Source organism: Poecilia formosa, unplaced genomic scaffold (genome assembly GCF_000485575.1).
Source record: "Poecilia formosa unplaced genomic scaffold, Poecilia_formosa-5.1.2 Scaffold78, whole genome shotgun sequence".
Lineage (NCBI taxonomy): Eukaryota > Metazoa > Chordata > Actinopteri > Cyprinodontiformes > Poeciliidae > Poecilia > Poecilia formosa.
This window is the reverse complement of record NW_006800017.1, coordinates 2,006,342-2,030,817: the sequence shown is the minus strand read 5'-3', so window position 1 is coordinate 2,030,817 and position 24,476 is coordinate 2,006,342. Positions and strand designations below refer to the sequence as shown.

Sequence of the window (24,476 nt, the reverse complement as noted above, 5' to 3'; positions counted from 1 at the left end):
GTAAACGCATGCGAAACCTTTCTGATTCGTCTTTGTATGGAAGCTGGAAGACCAGCTACATGCTACCCTGTGTCGCTCTATTAAACTAAACCTCAACGACATGAAAAAGTCCGCGGGGTGGGAATCCTCCGAGGGACTAAGTGACAGCAGAAGCTTTACTGATTTTATATGTTTTGAAGCTCGAGCCCAAAACTGCACATTCAGCAGAAACACAGCTGGTTTGTGTTGTTATTTACTCGCTTGGTTAATTCCCCGGATTCTCTTTGTATACCCTAAATAGCTCCGCTGGCAGTACAGTATTGGTAAGGTATGTATGTGCGTGATTTCTTGTTTGAAGAGAAGAGAAAAGGAGGAGTCAGATGAAGAGGAGCTCTGTCTGTAAGCGCGAGTGAGGAATTACTCACTGGAAGGCAGAGAAGGGGAGTGGTATTGATGGTTCTTTTTTTTTTTTTTTTTTTTTTTTAGACAGGGGGATGAGGGAGAGATGGGTGAGGTATTTTGGAGATTCAAATAAGGCTCAAGTCTGGGCCTGGGCCCTGGCTCTCTGTCTGGGCATATCCATTCCTGTCAGCTAGCTTCCAGACTTTGCCCCCCCACCCCCGCCCCACTCCTTCCTCTCTCTTTTCTCCTCCATCCCCAATTCAGACTCCATCTCTCCACGACTCTTTCACTCCTTTGAATTTTTCTTTTTCCATAAGCCCCCCCGCCGCCGCATAGCATAGCAGCTTCACAAGCGACGGATAAATTATATAAGAGGTTGTCCATCCTATAGAAGCTGTAAAAGAGGGAGGAAGTGAAGGAAAAAAAAAAGCCTGGCCTGTGAGTGTTTACCTTCTCCGTGGTGGTTTGGATAAGTTTCCAGCACTAATTTATTTCATATGTACTGACGTTTGCCTGAGAAGTAGCCTTATGTAATTTGGAAGCGTTTTAAGGTTGAGGTTGCATTTTGAGACGTGTTCTGGTTTAAGATGCTCTAAGAAGCGGCCTTACTGTTTTCATTTTGGTTGCTAAAGGTACAGTTGAAACCAGATATGTACATACACACTGCGTAATCTTTCTCTCTTTTCTTTTTTTCCTCTCCTCACTGTGACATTAATCTGACTAAGCGATTCCTCTTTTAGGTCAGTATAGATCACCTCCATTATTTCTTGTTGCTGATTCCAGAGACTCAGAAGGTTACTGACACTAAATTTATTATACCTTTACATGATATTAAAAACTCCAGATGATCTCTTGAACAAGCTCAGGGACAAACACCTTCATTATGAAGACACGTCCTGCGGATTGATGAAGCTAACATTCACATATCTGTATAATCAGTATAAAAACATAAAGATCCCGATCCCTGCTGTGAAATGTAGCGATGGCATCATCATGTTGTGTGCATGTTTTGCTGCATGAGGGACTGGTGCGCTTCACAAAATAGATGACATCATAAAAAAAAGAGCACGATTGGAAACACTGAACTGTGGAAAAGTTCAAGCTTTGGCACAAGTAAATCAGCCAAGTGGGCAATGATTGAAAGCAAACCACCACTCTGGTTGAAAAGTGTTTAGAAGCAATAAGATCTTGATCTTTGTAGTGGACAATTGTGCAATTGCAATTGTGAGAAGCTTGTTGAAGTATAACCAAAATATCTGATCTAACTCATACAATTTAAGAGGCAAGTCTACCAAATGCGAATACTGCTTTGAAATGTGTCAATTTAAGGGAAAGTCATCAAAAAATATCACAATTCTCAATATTTGAGCCTATTCTAGAAAACATAACTATTTTTACCCAACTTGTATAATTTAATGTCAACTGTGAATCAGCTTCAGTGCTGTCTGATTGCTGTTACCCTGAGACTGTCCTTGTTTGAGTCCAAATCAATGACCGTAGGGCATAAGGGTGTGAATCAGTCTGGGTAAAATACTCGCTCTCAAAGTTTCAAAGTTTGAGAGCGTAAGTTCCTGTACGATTGTATTTATCGGGCCTTGATGTTTCACCAAGAGGAAACCGGGAATCAGCTCCAGATTCTTCTGCTTGCTCGTTTCCAAGAGATCACACAAATTGGAAGTGTCGTCAAATTTAAATCGAGAATCTAAGTGGTGCTCCGTTTTGCAGCATTATGCTCAAACCATGTCTGTCGCCATCTCAACCGTCCCCCATCTGTCCCTTCGCATTTGTCTCGTCTCTGGTCTCTTTTTGCCATTTTTCTCTCTCTTGGATGGAGCCACAAGAGATAAAAGCTGCAGGGTGGAGCTTGTCACATATAGAGGAGCCAGAATATAGGAATACAGCGAGGGGGGGGGGAGAGGGATGAAGACAAGGAGAAGAAAAAAAAAGAAAAAAGAAGAAGACGGACTGACCTTGTCCCTTTGCCAGTGGCGGAGGCGACGCCGGGCAGAGGGTTGTTCAGCGAAAACAACCGCTACGGTTAAGTCAGACAGACCTAATGAGGAGAAGACAACATGAGCTTTGTGCGTAAATGTGTGATCACATGAGACAGACATGGGGCTCAAACAAAGACAATATGAGGGGCACACCCAAGTTTAAAGCAGCAGCAGGAATCTTGGCCCCATATCACTCACAAAAACACACATCTACTCTACTAATTGCTCTCTTCTGTTTTTGTATTTCTTCCTTTTCCTGCGTTCCTCTCCTTTCAAAATGCTTCGGTTTGGGGAGCTGAAGCGCTGCCCTGTTCCTCCTCCTCTGTGCTCACATGGACTCACATTATGATGCCATTTCGTTTTGGTATGTTACAATTCTAACTTTAACGCATTTTTTTTTTTTGCACACAAAACAGTGCATAATTGTGCTAGAGTTTTAGTTTATAGCAGCGCTGTTAGTCAGTTTTAGTTTTTGTTGTTGTAAGAATTAACTTCATTTATCACCGTTCACATAACTCCATGGTTCCATTAAGTAAGTGCTTTCTTAATGGAAGAAAGTGACAAAGTTCTTCCACAAACAATGTAAATATAGGGCAATCTTGGAGCTTGAAGCTGCATAACATTTGAGACTCAAGCAGAGAGTCGTCTTCCAGCAGAACGATTGTTAACATTCAGTTGGAGTTACGATAACCTGGTTTAGATGTACTAGAACGGCCCAGTCAAAGGCCGGAAATGAAGTCAATTAAGAACCTGTGGCAGGAGTTAAAAATTAATGTTCAAAGATGATCTCCATCCAGATCTGACTTACTGGAGCTATCCCTCAAAGATATGTTGGGGGGGAAAAAAGCAACAACAACAACAAACCCCAAAGACTTGCAGCTAAAACTGATTGTTCAAGGGTTCTGACTAAATGAATGTCACACATTTTAGATTTATGCTTTTAATTAAAATCCATGATTTTCCTTTTCTTTCCACTTCAGAATTTGATGCCACGTGCTCCGTCGATCGTCAACTTCTGGGAACAAAAATAAATTGTGAATGTTTGTGAATCAACAAAACATTTTGGACAAACGTGCCGGGTTCAGACCACAAACCGCTCTGGATGACTTCACAGGTGTCAGTCCCCAGCAGAGATCGGAGGCACAGGTTTGGGTGGAGATGCAGGGATACATTGGAAAATATTTGAACTTTGAACGAAGAGTTTAAAACTCTAAGCACATTATTTGTGTTTGAAAAGTTGTCAGATTGTTTTGTTTTTTTACTTAAATCAGACTTCTTAACAAGTTGGAGTGGCGATCCAAAATCTAGAGTGAAAAGTTTCAACTCTGCAGAGATGAGCTTCCCCACGTCACGCCTCGGCCTCAGCCTCCCGGAGGCCGTGTTGCATAAAGCTGCAGCTGAGATCATATTACTGCAGCTATTGAATATTAAAAAAAAAAAAGACTCGCTTCCTTGAGATTTCCCTCTGCTCACTTGCTTTATTGAGTTGCAAGCGAAAGGAGAGCGGCTCGGGTCGGCATGTCGGTGTGAAAGGGGTTTGTTTCTCATGCGTGTGGTGCCATAATAGTCCCGTTCAGGAAATGACTGTGAGACAGACTTCGCCCCTCCCAAAGTTGGAGCGCAGCTACAGTATTCTGAACTAGCCTGAACTCCACAGAACACAGTCAAGTGCTGCAGGTTGGCTGAATCTGTTTAGATACAGTATTCACTGTGTTCTAAGAGCTGCACAGGCGGTTTCGCACACTGCAAGTGCAACAGCCATCGTTTTTAAACTTGTAAGCTCTACTTAGGCGTTTGGGAGTGGTCTGTTGGGATTTTTTTTGTGTGTGTGTGTGTGTGTGCTGAGTGAACCTGGTATTTTAAAAGATTGAGGCAGGTGTCTGTGCTTTGCATTCCTGACCTGAGTTAAGGCTCATTTCTGCGTCTTTCAGTGGAGATCTCTTGCTGTAAATCTGGCAAAATGCGATTGAACGTGCATCGCGTGCCGCAAACCGTTTCCAATGAAACAGCTTAAGAACATTTAGAGCCCTTTAAAGGTCCGTGATCTGGCGCTCAACAGGCATTAAGCCCATTTTCTTCGATAAGGCCACTCTTTTAGTGAGCACACCTCCGGCGTTAAAAGAATGTGGCGTACTGCTGTGTACACACACTGTGCTAACACATGTTATTTGCTCAGCCCCAACAACGTAATGGGGAGAAAAGGACATTTTTTTAATAAGACAGAGAGTGAGGGAGTAGCAGAGAGGTGTTACTTCCAGAATCCACTTCCAGCAATCCCGGTAAAACAGACACAGCTGGTTTGTGAGCTGAAGAGAGGACTGAGTGTCACGGTCTTAAGCTTTTTTCGAAGCCTCCAATGGCGTTTCTTCTGGTGTTTTCCTTGTATGGAGCCCCGTATATTTTTCCATGAGCTCTGGCCAGCTTTCTTGTCGTAAAAGATACTCCGCTCAGAATCATGCTGCCATTACCATGCTTCAACATTTGAAGTGATGTGGCCATATCAATATGTCATTCAGTTTAGATTTTTGCTACAAACAAAATAAAAGTTTTTTTTAATTTTTTTTTTTACTTGTATTATTTTTTCACTTTTCACTTGTACTCTTATTTTGAAATGCCTCTCGACTGATGTGCCATTCTGCCTCTTTTGGAAGTTAAAGAAAAGCTACTAACTTATTAACTTTTCAGATCCCACTAGTTTTTTTTTTTTTTTTTTTTAATTGACCAGCAACATTTCTAGATCAATTTTCTGGTGTTGTTGGAAAATGTAGGACACTCGAGAATGCACATAGTTTGTTCTTATTATTCCAAACAGGCATGTATTTTACAGTTTCTGACAGGTTTTATTGGAGCATAATAATAATAATAATAATGATATATTAATGTTACTTGCATTTCTTGAGGCAGTAATGCTAATGTGGTATGAGTCAGCAGGAATGACAGTGATCAGTGTGGGAGTAGCGAAGAGCTGTCACTTCCGAAATCCAGTTCCAGCAATCCCAGCAAAACAGACACAGCTGGCCTGTGGGCCGATGAGACGACCAAGAGCTGAGATGTTGTGCTATTTGATCATCGAGAGTCATGTTCTTTCCAAAGCTCCTTCCAGAACATTTAAGGCGATTTACAACAACCCCACACACCATCCCGCTTGCACAAAACAAAGTCAGGTTTGCCAGACATTTACTTCTAAAGAAGCAGCACAAACTGTAAACTTTTTATGACGGTACTTTTTTTTTGTTTGTTTTTTTACCAGATCTCCCACTATGAGCTCGCACAGCTTCAGACTCTCTTTTGCTCTTTCTCACACTGGCTGCGTTCCCTCTTTGCTCTCGCCTCCCATCTTTTCCCCTCCTGTTGCTTTCCTGCCGAGCGTGGTGTGGATACGCCCCTGCTTGGCTGCCGAGCCAACTCCAGACCCTGAGATTGCACGCAGGAGTCGATGGATTGCATCACTGCCTGCGGGGGGAGAGCCCACAGATTTTGATTGAGAGGGAGAGGAGGGCGGTGTGTGTGCGTGCGTGTGTGTGTCTGTGGAAAACAGACGGCAGCGATAGACGTGGTGGGAGTCTGTGAGGAAGAGGAAAGAAAGAGAGCAATAGAAGGGAATGGGAATATAGCCTGAGAAAGTGAAGAGGAAGTCAAGAGGGAGTAGAGATGAGGCAGATTGTTTTTTTTTTTTTACGTGGAAGTGTGGGAGAACAGAGATGAAAGATGAGGAGTAAAGGTTGGAGGGAAAGCGTTCACCGCTGGAGGTGGAGAGGCCCATCGGAGTTACATGAGGTTAAAATAAAGCAGTTTGGGGATGGCTTCTCTTCTCTTCTCTTCTCTTCTCTTCTCTTCTCCATGCTGCGCTAACTGCATCCTGCCGTTTACCACCCTACAAAACGGGGATGTCGTGAGACGCCCCGCGTTATTGTAACATTACTCATCGCCAATCTTCAAAGCCCTTGCAACCACTTGTGCAAAGTGCTGCACACGCTGATGGATGGGATCGTTCTCCTGTGGACGCTGTCCTGAAATGCCACATACTGCGTTGCGGAAGAAGTTTTATTCCAAAAGTCGCTCTGTCTTTAGCTTCTTTCATCCGCTTTGAAAAGTTACCCCCCCCCGCCCCAGCATGATGCTGCCTCCACGTGTCGCTGTGTTACAATGTTAGTTTCCCTACCAAACATAGATGTAGGCTAGTTTTTGTCTCACTTGACCAGAGAAGAACATCCTTTTCACTTATTTACATCAGTTTTTTAAAAAGATGTTGGACAAAATAAAAAACTTAACACGGGTATGAATATTTTTGTGTGGCACTATAGATTCGGCTATACCAGGAAGGGTATCTGATCAGACCAGAGAATGAAAAGACGCGTGACCGCATGTCCTCTCAGTGTTGAACAGCATGTTCACTATGAAGGGCCAGAGAGAGAGAGAGAGAGAGAGAGACAAGCAAATTAAGTGCAGCTAGGGGAGTTTTCCCCTGCGCAGCAGCGTTTTCCAGCTAAATCTGCCTTTTCTATTAATTTGTTCTGTCAAAGCATCTCGGAAGAATGTTTTATTGCAGAACTGATTGCTTTCTGATCATGTTCTCTCCTGAGAGCACAGTGTTCTTTTTCTAATGACCTGGCGAATAAAAGAAGCACAAAGATCAAAAAAAACTCTCGCCAAACCATCCCGTCCGTCACTCAGGCCACCGCGTCGTGCCACAGTCCTTAACCCTTCTGGGCCATAGGGCTTACTGACACAATGTGAAATCTCAATCAGGCTTTTTATAGACCATTCATGTCCTGATCTCTCTGCATGGCAGAGTAGAAGTCTCTCACATTAAAAACGTGCGGTCACAACCGCTTGGCTTTTGTTTCTTGTGAAATTCTCTCCGTCTTCAAAGACCATAAAACGTTGGTAGACCGTTGTGACACTGTCGCAGGTCTACTTTGTGTTTTGTTGACGTAGGAAGACAAGCGGCAATAACTCAAACACAATCCAGCTTTGGGTGCTGTAAACGACTGTGTAAAAATATACAAAAAAACCTAAAAAAAAAAGAATATTTAATGGTATAAAATAATGTTATGTAAAACAATTCCTTGGTAGGGAGCGTTTTAAGAAGAATGTGCTGCGTTTTCTGGAGTGTCTTTCTATTCAACAATTTCAAAATGACACTTTGCTTCCATTTTTAACATTGAAGCTAAAAATCTAACATTTAGGAAGTTTGTCAATCTGTCATGAAAATATGCAGTATCATAACAGATTTTATTTTTCCTTTCTTACTGACTGCTGGACCAATTCGACACATCTTAAACGCAGTCAGCTGCATTAAGCATGCTCTCTCCTTCTTTCTCTCCCTTTGACAACAAACCGCAAGCGCGACCCGCCCTCCGTGTTCGGCTGCTCCCTCCCTCCTGGCACCTTCCCTCCTTCCCTGCCTTCTGCCTGGAATTCCTCCGTGTCTGAAAGCTCTGGCTGCAGGCCATCGGTAGCTCACTCAGAAGCTTCCTGTTGCACTATTTTCTTACTTTACTAAACCTATCCCACCCTTTTCTTCCCTTCTTTTACTCACTTTTTTCTCCTTTTGAACCTCCTTTTGCCCCCATTTGCTCCATTTCGTGCTAATGTATTCCTGCTTTTCTTATATAAAATTCTGAGAGAACTGGTGGCTGTTTTGGACTGTGCTAATGCAAACGTCTTTTTCACCCCCCCCCCATCTGTATTCCGGGGCTCCACAAACTGTTTTCCCTCAAAAGCCCTTTCCCTGGGGACTGCATGCATTCTGCTATTACATAATACCGTCTAAGATTCAGTATGTTTGCAACGGGGCTGAAAAAAAAAAAAAAAGGACAATTGCAGGTTTAATTTAACGACATGAGCAGTAGAAAACTTAAAAGCCCCGTTAAGTTTCTTAGAAGATGTACAAATGAGAAATAATCATGTAACGCTCCAGTAAAGTGATTAGGGCTAGAAGCACACGAGAACAACCCACAGTAGCCGCAAATGTGAGTTTAAAAATTCAAGTGAAGAATACAAGGAAAAAAAAAAAAAAGAACGAGAGAATGGGAGGCCCAAAGAAGGAGGAGTGGAAACTGAGGTTTCCTGTCTGAGGAGGAGGCTGAATAAGGATGACAAAAGCCCGAAAAAGAAACCTCTCTGCTGAGCGACTGTGTGTGTTTGTGTGTATGCTGGGCGATCCGTGAGAGACGAAAGATGCGGGTGGGTTCATGTACCCGCATAGGTGGGGTCCTTAGCGGCTATTACCTCAACCCACGTCAGTAATGACGGAAGAGGGAGTAAAAGAGTGACCTCATACGGGTCTGAGTCCTTCAGTTTCCCAATGTGAACGTATTAATAATTCAGTATTAAAGCAACTCGCTTTGTTTTTTTCATTGATAGAGCAGAAGAATTTGATCCGTTAAACCAGAAACTATTCCAGAGATTTGTACCCATTAATGAGAAGTTCTAACTCCATTTATGGACCCCAACTGTAAAAGGTCAGGGGTCGCAACTTACCCACTCTCAGTCATTTATAACTCACCCAATCCTTGTACCTTGTTGGACGGAAACACAAGAAGCTTTTGCTCTTTCCTTTTAAGTCCGTTAGTCTTATAGGTGCTGCTGTTGACGACGACTCTTTTCACACATTTAACAGTGTTTAGGAAGAAAATGTTCAGCTCTGCGGTGATTCATGTGATGGACTTAAGGGAGTTTCTCTGTTCACATCAGGCCAATACAGAAACCCTTTTCCAGGAACTAGGGCAGCTTTTTTAATCCATTTTTAAAATGTATTAAATGGTAATAACTGCAGTCAAATGTGACTGAAGCTCAATTACATTAATTCATTAATGAGGTTTCATTTCACTGATTTCTTGACAGACTTCTAGTGCCCCCCCCCACCCCCCTTCCTCCTTCCATCGCACCTTGAAATCTGGGACGCTTCAGGGATTTACTGGGAGGAAGAAATCAGCCTAGGACGACTTTGTGTTTTCATAGTGTTGCTTGGATCAGTTGGCCTCAGTGCATGCGTGTGCATGTGTGTGTGAAAGGGAAAATGAGAGTGAGCGCTCAAAGAGCCCCGGGGAGAGATGGCTTACCTCCTACAGACCACCTCCCAGGGTCCCGGCAGGAGGGAGATTAAGTTACAGCCAACCTCCGAGGGGGCCGCGCAAAATCTGTAGACATACACATTCTTTCAAACCTCCTAAATACCGCTTGGAAAATAAAATATTGCACAATATGATTTTATACCCTGAAGCATAATCACCTTATGGTTAACAGCTATGTCCTCTAAAGCAGACGGGTCTGAAGCCTAACCCTCCCCGTTCTGATCTCCTCAGATCAGATCAGGTGAAAGATCAGGCCAGTCAGGGCTGGGTCAGCCTTGATCCGTGCGCTTTTAGCCCCAGAACACAAAGGTGTTGAAACACGCAGCCCTGCGTTTGACCTGATGCCCCTTCTATGCTGTCTCAGTCGTTAACCCACCCGACTTTCATCCATCTTTGACCCAAACTTAACCTTCTGACACACACACACACACAAATGCACGCGCGCACGCACACCCACGGATTCAAGAGTCTTCAAAGGGACTTGTGTTTACAATTTCAGGACTCAGGTTGGAAAGATTTACACGAGGAGATAGATGATAACGCTCGCTAAGAAGACACACACAAAACCTCCCTTTGAGGAATCTTCCTCCGGCACTTCCTCCTCACCCTCATATATCCTCGCTGCGGCCCCTGCGATCTCCCCTCCTCTCCCTCCCTCCCTCCCACTCAGCTGCTGTAGTCCATGTTTACTCTGCGAGAGATTGAGAGAGGGCCCAGGGAGGGACAATGCTGCCTTTCAGAGACACTGCCGACCCCACGGCTGAGCGAGGAAGTCTGCATGGGGGCCAGCCAACACCCCATCCTCAAACTTCACAGCCACCCACAGCAAAGCTTTACACACACACACACACACATGCATGCATGCACGCATGCACGCACACACACACATCTCACAAGCATGCACGGACAGAACGCCATAATCTTCCCTTGCCTGCATCACTCCCCACTCTCTGCTGCACGGCCCTACTTGTTACACTCTTTCTTACAAGCCCCTTCTCAGTGGATGCTGTTTCAAAGATTCAGCCAAAATCCTGTAAGTCTAGTCCAAGATCCACACACACATTGAGTCACTTCCCAGTCAGACTGACTGAGGGTAGGCAAAGGTGAAACACAACCGTGGGGACACTGGAGGCGTCTCCTCTGAGGATGATTGGAACTCACTAAAATAAGCTGAGTGTGAATAATAATATTACAGCTTTTTTTTAAAGATACTTTTAGTGCATTCATCACATTTATAATGTTATTTTCAGTTATAAATCCAAATTAATATGGGTGAATGTTTGTTTGTTTGTTTGTTTGTTTGTTTGTTTGTTGCTATGTTCTACATATTGCGTAGCAAAATTCACACACTGCACATCAATGTTGAATACAGCATTCTCACAGTGAAACATAATGGTGGCAGCACCATGCTGCGGGGAGGCTTTTTATCTGCAGGAACAGGGAAGCTGCTTATACACAGGGAATTCTTGGAATAAGCTGCCAGAGGCTGCAGAAGACTTGAGACTGTGGTAAATATTCACCTTTGACACAGCCAGAAGTGGAGTGGAGGGTTTAGATCTAATCATATTCAGGTGTTCAAATGGCCCAGTCCAAGTCCAGATGTAAACCCAATAGAAAAAAAAAAAACTCGAAATGCTTTCAACTCAGATTGATTCTATCCAGCAAAAATCTTAGCCTGAACACTCGCAACTGTCGAAAAGCCAAAGTAATACGACTCTGTCATACGTCTGTGCAAAGGAGGTCAGTGTTTATTTGATCAGTTTTCCATAAACTCACATGGAAAACGTTTATAATTAAGCAGTTGCCAAGGATTTTGATTTTCAAAGAGATTTCAGACATTGTTCTAAATAAGACAATAAAACAAAACCTCAAATATTACACCATCTGTAGACTTTTATAAATAGCTTATGTTACCAGCTCTCTCACATCCACAAAAGATATGTAGCCAAAACATACAAACAAGTAATTCCCCGCAGAATTTATGCAGAAGAAACTAATTACACTCATCAGACCTGCCCAACTGCGCCTTGATGTTCCTCTGTCTTCTGTTACGGTGCAACAAATATCAGTCGCAACATATTCACCGATCAAAACGACTGTGCTCTCTCGTGACACGTGCTCAGCTGGAAAAGTGACAGGATGTTTGTCTGTTTTTAACACATCACGTTCTTTCTCGTGCTTTCATCTGCTAAAATTGATCCCAACTGTCGGCAACATGGTGTGCAAACACGAAGGCCACGCAATGTTTAGATTTTATCCTTGCGAAGAACACGAGTGTCTATTTTTGCTGTAAAATCAAACTGATAGATAGCAGCACAATGCAGCTCTGTGTATGTTACACACTCCGCTTCCCTGTTTGCACCCCCTATGAGTTATCATCCTCTTATCTTTGGCTGACGGGGGTCTCTGTAACCTCTCGTAATCCCCCCGTGTATGGATACGCATGTGCAAGCTGAGGCCATCGCCCGCTAACCTCCATGCTCCATGCCTCCCAGACACAAGGCCCGTCGTCTCATGTGGCTCCCGGCCAGTCGCTCTCAAAGCCCACCATTCACGGGAAACCGTGGCGCGTATGAGTCTGTGTCAGCATTTGTGCGAAGGAGAGAGGAAGGACACACAAATTTGTGAAATTGTGGCTTGATTAATTACTTCTGTGCATGGATGGATTTTACTCGAGTGCCTGGCTTAGATGTGTATCAGGATGTAGGGCTGCACGCCTGTTTGTTGCCGTGTTGTGAAGAGGCTTTTGAGGAGATGTGTCCGTGTTTGTTTGGCGAGGTGGAGCAGTGAACCATGAAGCGTTGCCCTCTGAGGTTTGGGCTTTAAATCAGCAAATCCAGCTCTAGTACAGCCTGGATGTGTTATGTAGAAAACCTCTGATGATGTTAGAGAACAGAATCACCTCTTTATGTTAAGTCAGGTTGCCCTAACTCATGGGATTTATTGTTATATCTTCATATTTAATTAACGTCTTGTAAAAGTATTCTTGCCTCTTGAAAACGCTCCCATTTTTTTTTTAATCATGGTAAAGCCACAAACTTCACTGTGTTTTATAGGAATTTTATATGATAGAGCAACACAAAGACGTAGAAAACACTTTAATATTTGTTACAAATCTGACTTATTGTCATATTTGTATACAAGTCTTTTACAGAACCACCTATTCTTTTGGGACACATTTCTTCTTTCCAAAACAAAACTCAAGCTAAGTCAGATTCAACAAAGAGCATTTGTGAAACATAGATTTATAAATTCTGCTTCAGATTATTAACTTATTATCTCACATATTAACATACTATGATTGGGGTTTTTGTTCTGCTGGAAAGTGGACCCGTGCCCCAGTCTGAGTTTTTTCTTTTGCGTTGGTTAAGAAGTTTATTTCGTGTGGTAGTGGCAGCATCATGGTGTGGGGTTGCTTTTCTTCAGCAGAGAAAGGGAAGCTAGAGTTGATGGGAAAAGTGTTTAAGCTAAAGAACAGCCTCCCCATATCATGATGCCGCCACCACTGTGTTTTACTGTAGGAATTGTGTGTTCAGGGTAATGTGCACCCCTGATCTCTACGCAGGCCAAAAGGTTTCATGTTTCCACATTTTCAATGGCCTCTAACGCCAAAAAATAATAATAAAAAAAAAACACACTGGAGATTGTGATTCTAACATGACATAATGTGAAAAAGGACAAATTAACGTGATCAAGGAACTCTAAATGTCCCGCGGCTAAGGAAGAGGACAATTAAAGTCCCAAACAACAGCAAGGCCTCTGGCTGGGTTCAGAGGTCAGCGTGCTTCAGAGCAGGGAGGAGGTGAACTGAGCGGGTACAGCTGGAGCTGAAGGCCTGCGGCGTTGGTGGCGGGTCTCAAAGGTCCAAGTTGGAAGGTGGACAGGAGGTGGAGGGATGTTAGTATGGGTTACGCTGGTGGAGGGCCTGATGCGACAGTGTGTAAAAAGCCAGCAACCGGCCACGGGGTGAGGTGAAAAAGGCCCAGCGGAGGGGGCGACCATCTGGATCGGATTGTAGAAATTCCTCAGGAAGAGTGTGAGAGTAAAGGTCAGGGTGGAAAAAGAGAACGGGGTCACCGAGTCCTCATCGTGTGTGTGTGTGTATGTGTGTGTGTGTTTATTTTTCTTTCTCAGTGTTTCAGATTTTGATTGTGGTCGGTTTGCCATTGTTGGAGAGTGCTCCCTGCCCAGTGGGGTTGTGGAATATGAGATAGTTTTTAAACAAAGTTCATGTGGGAAAAAGTTGCAGGTGTGGGAACCTGCCCTCTGCTGTCTGACGCTTACAGTCTTGGACTGTTGAATTTCTTCACATTAGTTACTAAGAGATGTGAAAATAGACTGATCTCCAAAAAGTCTTCATCCGTTTTCTCTTGCTATAAACACAAACCTTATAAAGTGGCGCACGAGTGAAAGGAAAATGATAGATTTTGAAAGGTTTTTGTTTTTTTTTTAACAAATAAAAACGTGAAGTATATAGCGTTGAAAGTGTGGTTCCTTACCTCAGTCCCTGCTTTTGCAGTTGGGAGGTCAGCGGGTTGCAGCCATGCTGTCGCTGGACGAGCCCCTGGACCTGAAACTACCTCGGAGGGCAAACGGGAAGGACAGGGGAACCCGCTCTCCTCTTCTCTCACCGCTGCATCCCAAGCGGGTTCGCCAGCTGCATATGACGGATGATGGGACAGCAATTATAGAGCCCGCTTCACCTGCATCTCCACACTCAGGTAGGTGGTAACCAGGCGATACCAGAAGCAGACACACTGATGTTGGCTAGTTTATAAGCCACTTCTGCACAAAACTGATGAAAATAACAGTGGGAAAAAAAAAAAAAAAAACTTAGATCGATACTTGGGCCAGACAGGTTTGCAGTAGTTTTTGTGATTATTTTTGTAATGTCCAACAACAGGGAGAAAGAAAAGCTCAGTCTGAGGAAAGGTGGTCTTAACCTCATGCGGTGTCCTTCACGTTAAGTCTATTGCCATTTATGAGAACCTAAGCCAGACGTGGGCAACTCTGAATCTCGAAGGCCAATGTCTCTCCTGTTTTAATGGTTTTCCTGTTTCAACACAACTGACATAAAAAAATACTTCCACAGATAATGTCAAAGGCTATTGCAGAACGTGATCTCTCTTAATTCTCAAAAACTTCCCCAAAGTTTATTTCTTTGAGAATTAGCATTATCCGTCTTCGACAAATTAAGAATGAACCGGTTCTTCTACATCACTCTAGGATAGACTGGTCCTAATTTTGTCAGTAATCATAAGAACTGCAAAAGAAAAACTAGATTCAAGTGAAAAAATATAACTTAAAAACAAGAGATAAAACCTTTATCCCCCTGAAACATGCCATATTTGAAACTAGGATTGAACAGGACAAACTTTCTAGAGCTCTGAATCCTGTCTGAAACTATTCAGATCATTTCTCTGCAAACGGTAAAACCAATAAAGTGAAAATTTTATACACAGCGGGTCCTAATCTGTAGCTGGTGGTCAGGTCTACAAAAACGGTCGTCCTGCGAGTCCAGTGTCCCTGTAACATGCATCTCAAGAGTGACATCACTCCAACACGAGTGTACTTTCGCAGGTGTGCAGGTGGTTCCTTACGACCGGACCGACACCCCGACGCCCCCCGCGGTGGACCTGAGCATGTCTCCCTCCTCCCGACACACCCCCAGCTCTCCAGAAATAAGCAACGGCAGTTACGTTCCCTCAGGCGTGAGTATGACATGCAAGTACCTGCAAACACTCCGATGTAGGACAACTCAGCGAGTCCACATTCTCTCACATTACTACAAATACAAACCACAAGCTCTCAACATCTGGCCGCGTTGTTCAGCCCGTCATCTGAAAATGGAAAGAGTACGGCACAGCGGCATGTTCCGTGTTGCCAATTCACGTTCAACTCAAAATTCAAAAGTACTCTTTTATAGATCCTCTCTGTCCAATCTGACTGAGCTGGAACCATTTTTGCAAAGGTGTAATTACAGCTAAAAATACTTGCAGTGGTAATTACAGTTAATTTTGTTTTTTAGAAGGTATTGACTAATTACACAAATTTTTTTTTAATGACATACACTGAAATGTTGTAATACAACAAATTGTGAGAAAGTTTAAGCAGTGTCAATATTGTACAATTTTTAGGGCACTGTATGCTGTCCGCACTCAAAAGTTTTACGCTCTCCTTCCGTAGCCTGACTCAGGATGTTTGGGTCATCAAATCAGGGGCAACATCAAGTCGTGTCACAATGTCACAGGGGAATTCAATTATGCAAGATTAGGGAGGCCTCTGTCCATGAGAGGGGAAGGGAAGCTCTTATCAAATGCGACTTGTGTCCCCAACAATTGCCTTTGTCTGTGCAACATGCACTCAGTGCATGTTGTGTGTGTGTGTGTGAGTAATCAGATTTAAGACAAAACTACGGCCACGCAGACCTCATGCCGCCTAATTCAATTTCAGCGCAATTGAATTGAATTGCTAGGGCAGTTAAACCACCCAGTACCCCCTCTGTGTTTCACCTAACCCCCTGAGCCTACCGCTACGTCCTTATTCTTAGATAAACCTCCATCACTCTCTCTTTCTCGCAGTTTCTCACGCTTTTACCATAAGGAAAAAGTTCAATCTTATCAGGAAATTCAGTTCTAGTTATTTTTAAAAAAATATATATCAGCCTTTCTCTCGCTCTCTTTTTTTTGTGTTTTTTTTTTGTTTTTACTGTTCATCAGAATTCTCACATCTCGCAGGCGTTTCAATTCTTTGTGCCAATTGGTCCTGGAGCAGGACTTCACCTGCCATCCTCTATGTTCATTGGCCAAACGAGTGACAAGCGGGCTTCTCCTGACCTTTCAGCGGATGAACAACTTGCATGTCGCTGGAAAAAGGTAGACAAGAGTTGGAGTTTGATACTGAGAAACCTTTATGACCTCTTACGGTTTGTATAAAATGATTTCCCTCCTGTAGTGCCACCTGCTCTTTGACTCCCTACAAGACCTTGTGGACCATGTCAACGACTTCCATGTGAAACCTGAGAAGGATTCTGGGTACTGCTGCCACTGGGAGGGCTGTGCTCGCAAAGGAAGAGGGTTTAATGCCAGGTGATGAAATCATTTGTTGAGGTCTTATAAGGGCGCATCAGATGTTCTGTGTTAAAAGCGACGTTTCACGTTTCTTTTTTTGCTTGCAGGTACAAAATGCTCATTCACATACGCACTCACACCAATGAGAAACCACACCGTTGTCCCACCTGTAACAAGAGCTTCTCACGCCTGGAGAACCTCAAGATACACAACCGCTCACATACAGGTCTGTGTTTGGCTTCCAACTAGCAATAAAACTAAACACTGCTCAAAAAAATAAAGGGAACACTCAAATAACACATCCTAGATCTGAATGAATGAAATATTCTCATTGAATACTTTGTTCTGTACAAAGTTGAATGTGCTGACAACAAAATCACAAAAAAAATCATCAATGGAAATCAAATGTATTAACCAATGGAGGCCTGGATTTGGAGCCACACACAAAATTAAAGTGAAATGTTCCCTTTATTTTTTTTAGCAGTATATATATATATATATATATATATATATATATATATAAAATTCACCTAAGACAGTTTTTGATATACAGCTAAAGATATAATTATTTTTCAAACTTTTTCTTTTGCAGTTATAAACTACATAAAAAAAACATATCTGCAGATATCAGAAGATATTATGAACCAAGAAAGGACATATAAAAAGTAAAACAACTTGTTATACCTGTGAAACTTCATGGCGGTCAGTCTTTAAGCGCAGCTGTCTTGCATGTCTTAGATGTCGCCCTGGTTCAACACATCTAAATCAAATACACGGTTTATTAGCAGACCTCTGCAAAGATAACCGACATGCTGCGGAGGGAATTAAACCATTTGAATCAGTTGTGTTGGATCAAGCAGACATCTTAGACCTGACAGACATTGTCAGTGAAGGACTGGAGCTACACATCCCTACTAAACGTTCACAAAAAATATGGTTGTATCTTATATTTGAGAGAGCTGAGGGCTCCATAGGCTCTTTCTGTGTCAGCAAAGGTTGATTGTGATTATTTTCTTTTCAACACTCAGAGTTTTTGAATTTCTGGCACTTAAACGCGGTGATATTTGCTATTTATAATTGGAGTGTAAAGAAAGCATTTCTTAAATGTAGTTTTTTAAGGACGTATATAAATTCTCATGTGGAAAATCTCTTCCCTCCGCAGGTGAAAAGCCCTACATTTGTCCTTACGAGGGTTGCAACAAGCGCTACTCCAACTCCAGCGACCGCTTCAAGCATACACGCACACATTACGTAGACAAGCCCTACTACTGTAAGATGGTGGGCTGCTTGAAGCGCTACACAGATCCCAGCTCGCTGCGGAAGCACATCAAAGCTCATGGCCACTTTGTGGCTCAGGAGCAGGGCCCCCCAAGCGGGGTAGGCTCTCTGCTGAAGGGAAGTCAGAGCGGAGGACCTTCTGGCGCTGGCAGTAAGGATTCAGAATTGCCCTACGTCAGCGGAGCTCACATCATCATCCCCGGAGCAGCTGCCGCTCTGCTGGGAGGCCACACCTTGCAGGGCGTAGGCGGTAGCCTTCCCTTGTCCCCTCTTAGCCCAAGACCCCTGGACCTCACCACGCTGGGGAGCCCCAATTCGTCTCCAGCCAGCCTAGGAGGCACATCCATCTTGTCCTTTAACGGCTCCCCTCTGGGCCTGGCTAAGGCCCCTTTACTTTCCTCTGCCTTCCCTTCCTCGGCCCTTGGCCTGCCAATGGTTCCGGTGCTGGGCCCCACTTCAGAGCGCCGGCCCCACAGCCACCAGGCAAAGAGGGGCAGAGGAGATGAAGCAGAGGATGAGATGGCTGGGAGGGTCCTAAACCTCTCCACAGGTGGGTCTCATGATCCCCTATCCTGGGTGGTCATTCCCCCCGGCGCTGTGGTGCTCAAGCCAGCTGTGGTTAACTGATACAAACACACACACGCAGACACACACACTCTATCTCACACACACATTCCAGAAGAGCTCAGGGGGTTGATGCCATAGCGAGGGTGTGGGATGTCAAAGGTGACATGGATTGGCTTGAACAATCAATTCCAGGCAATGCATTAAAAGGTAGGAGTTTTGAAAAACACACACATCACCTCACATGATTTAAGAATACAACGCAAGCCTCTTGTATTGTTGAAGAACTAAACTTGAGGCCCAAGATCTGTGTTCAGGAATATGTACATTCCTGGATTTGTATCACAAAGCCTTAAAACAAGGCTCCTCTTTGCTTTCTTATATTATACTTTACTCATTCTGGCTGGTTCTGTGGAAAGGGACCGTAAACATGACAGTCTTAGTGCCATGTGTTTTTAAAAAATGTCCTTCTTCATCATTGAGTATTTATATGACTGTACTTTGACAGAGTGCCTCCAGCTTAGTGCTGAGGTACGGTGGCTCGCAAAAAATATTCACACCCTTTGAGGTTTCACACATTTTGCAACAATACAACTACTCCCAGGCATTAAGCAGTTCAGATTTACACAAAAGTAACCATGTTGCAGATGAAAAACTAAAAGTGTGTATTTCTATTCAGCCCCGTTTACTTTGATTTTCCAGTGCAACCAAGTACAGCAGTATAAACACAGCTGTTCTGTGGAGGCCTTCTAGGCCTGTTGGAGAACATTAGTAGAGTTTTACAAAGTCCAACTAGCACAAGACAGAGATAAAATGACTCAAGAAAGTTGTAGTGGTTTCTTTCCAGGAGGACATTGTGTTAGGATGGCCCAGTCAAAGAGTAATGACACCTGGGAACTGGTGACAGGTGTCAAGGTAGATACAATGTATTACTATGCAATAAATTGCGTTGGTTTTCATGAAAAAAAAAAGTTTTGTTGTTTAAAAAGGCAAAATGTTAGGAAGCTTAAGGGGTTTGAATGCATTTTGCAAGGCACTGCAGACACTACAAAAGGAAGCACTCATATACACACACACACACACACGCATGTAATAGAAAGATGTTTCAAATGTTGTGAACATTTGAAACATAAATTTGACAAACTTGCCGAACCAAAGCAAGTGAACTTATTTCGTCTTATACTTCATTTAAACAGAGCGCTTAACAGTGTCGACTTATAGTATTGAAACCTCAGAACTGCTGCTAAATTTTCCTGCTCCTCCTGCTTCATAAACTGGGCGAGAGCACTTTTGACAATCCGTCCCCGGTCATGTGGAGGGGTGATGAACACAGACCAGACCGGGGGCCGAACGAACAGACAAACGGTGGGTTAGCCACCTTGCAATGACCAACCATTACTTCCTCTCTTTTTTCACAAGTGAAACTTAAGGCACTGGTGTGTCTGACTCCCCCTACTGGCGGGACGTGTCACAACCTCCCGACTCACAAAAACCAGCACTGTTCAGCTCCTGGATTGTCCAGCTGCTTTACTGTAATTCAATCAACGGGGCCGGGTTGTGTATAAAAGGCCCTCAGTGGTGATAAACACTACAGTCCTGTATTCTTTAAGCTAAAAAGACCCCAAACCAGCTGTGAAAAACAGGTGGTGGGCCTAGCTACATGAGATTCGACCCCAATAAGCTTCAGCTGTGAAGAAAAAAAAAAAAAAATTAAAATACCAACAAAGAGGGAATGTTCACGTTGTTCCACAGCGGGAGATGGGATACACTCAGTGCTGCCTACAGCTGGACTGACTAGGACGCCACACTATCCCAAACTGCCTCATTTCAGTCTGTCCGAAGGGGCAAACATCATGTAAAAAAAAAACAACTTCTGGGAAACACGTCATGGTTCGATTAAGCAGTAAACATGCACTTACTAAAAACTACCCTGTTTTCTAAGATGTTGTATTTAAAGAAAATAGCTCTTATTTCAGTCCCCTTACAAAATCCAGCTTTTTGTTGGGCGTTTCGTCAGACTTGTGTTGCTCACGCAGCTATAGCGTTGAAAGAGGATGGGGAGCAGGAGAGGATCCTTAAAACTCAACAGACTGACATCTCTCCTCGCACTTCGCCACTCCTCCGTCTCTTTCGTCGATGTTTGATGACGTTGGCTGTTTTTGAGTGTAATTTTTCATTTTCAAAACTTAGGAGCAAAAGTTTTCAATTTGAGAGCAAGACATTTTATTCTGTTGCGCTCCCCTGCATAACTCTGCTCTCACAAAAAAAACTTGTTTGCTTATTAAATACTCTACTCTTGCATCAAATCTTATTTTTGCAATCAGATTTGATGCCTCTCGCACAAATATCTTACGCTCTATTCACTAAAGGCCAGTGATGTCAAAGTCTCACTTGTGATTCTATTGACTGTAAATGCTACCAACACTTTGTTCCAAGTGAAAGCAAAGAAAATCTAAAAGGTTTTTAAAGCATGAGGTGTAGGCTTCAAACAGGAGCAGAAGATAGTTGTGCAAAAGGGAGGAAGCAGATTATGCAAAAGCTTTTTTGTGCAGCAGAATATATTTGTAAGCAGACGTGATTATTTTCAAGTGCGGGAACAGAGTATTTAATCAGGGCAGCACATTATCCGAAATCAACAAATTCTGCTCCTAAAATGAAAATAGTATGCTAATTTTTTTTTGGCATACTATTTGGTTAATCATGTTGTAAGCAGACATGGTTATTTTCAAGTGCAGGAGCAGGGCATTAAATCAGGGCAGCACATTATCCAAAATCAAGAAATTCTGCTCTTAAATTGAAAATAGTATGCTCATTTTTTTTTTGGCAAAAATCCCCTTGTAACTGTTTTATTTACTTGTTTCTATTTTATATTTTTGCCATTACTATGATTTTTAATTTTTTTTATTTGCAGATGTTCAGACGAGACATTTTCTTTGTGATGTTGAAGTTGCCTCTTGTGTTCTGCCATGGCTGCTCTACAATCAGGTTTCTGCTGCCGGGGATGAGTTTGCGAAGGGATTGAAGTTGGGGGAAAAACTTTTTTTTAAACTTGTGGAAGTTTAGTTCTCAGTTTTGTCATTGCAAGAGCCACAAGGACACTTTTTTTTTTTTTTTTTTTTTTTCAAACGGAGGGTCAACTCTTTCGACTGATTGGCAGCTTGAGAGGAAAGAGAAAGGGTTATTAGGATTAGAGAATGGACAGGGGAGCGATTAGGCTGGAGGCTGCGTGCCAGTAGAGGGAAAAAAAAAAAAAAAAGCAGCAACTTGCAGCCGTCCTGGGCTGCCGCTCTCCATCTGGCCACCCACCCACCAAACGGCAAAAAAAAAAAAAAAAAAAGCAGCAACTTGCAGCCGTCCTGGGCTGCCGCTCTCCATCTGGCCACCCACCCACCAAACGGCCCTCTCAGCTCTGAAGTCACTGGCTGTGCTGGGCCCACTGTGGCAGCCTCTCACAGAAATACCAGCCTGCAGAAAACTAGGCCACTGAACTCTTCCTGCCCCCTCTCTCTTCTGTGTTACCCACCTTCTTTAGATTAAACCCGTGGCTCAATTCCACCACCTCCTGGTTACAAAACATTTACCAAAGAACATCAAAGTACACCAAGAAGAATTAGTCTCACTTTAGAGCAGAAATATGTTGGTAATATAAGCCATTGAGGTTTTTTTTTTTTTTTTTTATCAGAATTCCTGCAGGTCAATTAAGACTAAATCGTAGATAAATCTATGGCAAGCCATTATACCATAAATGGCTTACCAAACCATACCATATCAAATTGCTGTTGTACATTCTATTATTCTCTGTATTCATCTTAATTTATTACATTATATATTTTTTTGCTAATGACAAACTGACATTTCAGCAATCAAAATCCTTTAAAACTGCTTATTTAGGAAAGTTCAAGATGTCTATTCCTTAAAAGTAAACATTTTACCGTTTAATGTCTAAGCTTTGCATGTTATGCACATAAACCACTCAACTACTAATGCTTAAAAAGTACACACTCATTTTGATGAGATGAAATTCTCAGTACGGACGTTGAACATGCCTATTACACGATAAAGTGGCTTGCCATACAGGTCACGCGACAAGGCTCCATCCCAATAACGCCACCTCCACACACAGTTCAGCTCAAGCTTCAGGTCAGGCATTGGAAATGAGTAGTGTCTGCCGTGTGAATGGACAAAACCTAGCATGTAATGGCATCAGAAAGAGGCGTTAAGTATGCCAGACATGGTTTCCATGGCAACAGCAGCGCCAACAGATGCAGCGGACCTCCTCTGCTGAAAGAGGCCAGGGACAGAGACTCAGCGCCGGCAGCAGAAATCGCAGCACGACACGGGTCCAAACGGGATCCACACATTTTCAATATTAAATAAGCTGTATGATCCATTAACCCTTTGAGCTCAGCCTGTAATAATCTGCACTCCCCCCTCTCTCAACTGTATACGTTTGGGGATGCTGTCACATTATTTTCCAATGTCTAAGCTGTCTTTGTGTTGTTTCTGGGAAATAGTTGCTACAGGGTCTCAAGTGGGACTCTGCTTTCTTATCATTAAGCATTTTTTAAAAGTGGTACGGGCTCCTGGAGTTGTTACAAAATCCCAGATGCCAGGACACAAACATGACCCACATCAGAGGCTCGCTTTGCTGGAAGTGCCACAGTGTTGCACAAAGGGTTAATGATATGACTAAGGCCACAGGAGGCCTGTTCAACTTACGTTTTTTTGCACATTTGTGAGATATTATGTCAGTATTTTCATTTTTCCAAGTGCCTTTTTTTTATTACAGGTAAATATAGACGTTATACACTATATGAGAAAAAGTTATATGAAAATATATTTTTCCTGGCACCATGTTCTGTGGTTGAACATGCAGAATTTTAAGCGTTGTAAAAGTCTCCAATTGGTACAACATAGCGGCGTTCTCCTGTTTTAGAGGAATTTTATTACGATATTGATAATAATGTCAATGAAAACAAAAATGTTTAATTAATAAAGTTGCATTTGATAAGTGTGCTCGTGTTATTTTTATTTTTTTTTATATATTTCTACATGTACTGTTTCTTTCACACTCTAACAATCATCTTATCCTCATTTACATTTGACAAAAAGCATTGTTACCTGAGTTTCCAACACATTATTTTTACAGACACCTATTGTCTATAAAAAAGACAATAATTGCATATTGTCTAATGGGAATTCACTGCCACATACAAAAGACTAAAGAAAAGACTTTATTGGGTAATAATTTACATGGGAGATGGGGGAAGAAACTAGAGGTCCAATATTATCGTTTATGTTTCTGGATTTTGCTGCGACTGCTGGTTTTGTTCTTGTTTCTGAATATTTAGCTCCTCATCCAGACGCTCTTTAGCTCGCACCACCTGCAATGCAAGAAATCGACACATGAATGACCTGCAGCGGAGGATAAAGCATCTAAAACACTAACACTGCAACTGTGAATAACAGAATAACTCAACCACCTGGTGTGAGGTGTGAGTCATATTTTCTTAGTGCAGAACTCTAGCATTTTTCTGAGGAAAAATAATTAGGAACATGGTGTACACATCTGCTTTAATACAAAACATGTTCCATCTTAAGATTTCACGCAGTAAAGGGGGAAAGAAGGAGACGGGGAAGGAAGGGAGGGAGGACACTAGAGAGGAAAATACACAACAAAGCAAGGATGACTAAGGAAGGATGAAAAATGACAAGGAAACAACAGGAAGGAGGACATGAGACAAAAAAGGAAAGACGAAGAAGCAACAATGGGAAGGGCACATTGAAGTGAGGAGGGAACTAACGACAGAAGGAAGAAAAGACAAATAAGGAAAGAAAGGTAGGATACAAAAGGACACAATGAGGAAAGAATAGAAGGGAAGATGAAAAAGGAAAAGTAGAGATGAAAGGATGCAACAAAGGAAGGAGGGCACAAAGAAGAATCAAAGGAAGAAAAGAATAATAAGAAAGAAAGTAATAATGGTGCAAGAAAGGAAAAATAACAGACAGAAGTAAAGACATGTTTTAAAAAACAAAAAAAACAATAAAACCAAACATGTCAATTTTACACACAGGTCTACAGGCCAAAACCCATTTGATTTTTGAATGTG

At 42.7% G+C, this 24,476-nt stretch overlaps 2 protein-coding genes across 4 annotated transcripts in view; one reads left to right on the top strand and one right to left on the bottom strand.

Moving 5' to 3' along the window:
• Positions 1–21,605, top strand: part of glis2b (GLIS family zinc finger 2b) — a 28,711-nt gene extending 7,106 nt beyond the window's left edge. The window contains exons 2-7 of one of the 2 annotated variants that reach the window (XM_016673513.1): positions 13,974–14,175; positions 15,035–15,165; positions 16,192–16,329; positions 16,409–16,542; positions 16,632–16,750; positions 17,687–21,605. In XM_016673513.1, coding sequence (XP_016528999.1) covers positions 13,998–14,175; positions 15,035–15,165; positions 16,192–16,329; positions 16,409–16,542; positions 16,632–16,750; positions 17,687–18,429 — 1,443 coding nt within the window. In that variant the 5' untranslated portion in view covers positions 13,974–13,997 and the 3' untranslated portion in view covers positions 18,430–21,605. Of the gene's footprint in view, positions 1–13,973; positions 14,176–15,034; positions 15,166–16,173; positions 16,330–16,408; positions 16,543–16,631; positions 16,751–17,686 lie in introns of both variants that reach the window. The other variant, XM_007556385.2, reaches the window with a different exon arrangement.
• A 590-nt stretch (positions 21,606–22,195) lies between these two features.
• The window catches only part of LOC103141000 (mitochondrial import inner membrane translocase subunit TIM16-like), a 112,051-nt gene continuing 109,770 nt past the window's right edge, over positions 22,196–24,476 (bottom strand). For both annotated transcript variants that reach the window (XM_007556390.2, XM_007556387.2), the window contains one exon: positions 22,196–23,750. In XM_007556390.2, coding sequence (XP_007556452.1) covers positions 23,661–23,750 — 90 coding nt within the window. In that variant the 3' untranslated portion in view covers positions 22,196–23,660. The remainder of the gene's footprint in view (positions 23,751–24,476) is intronic.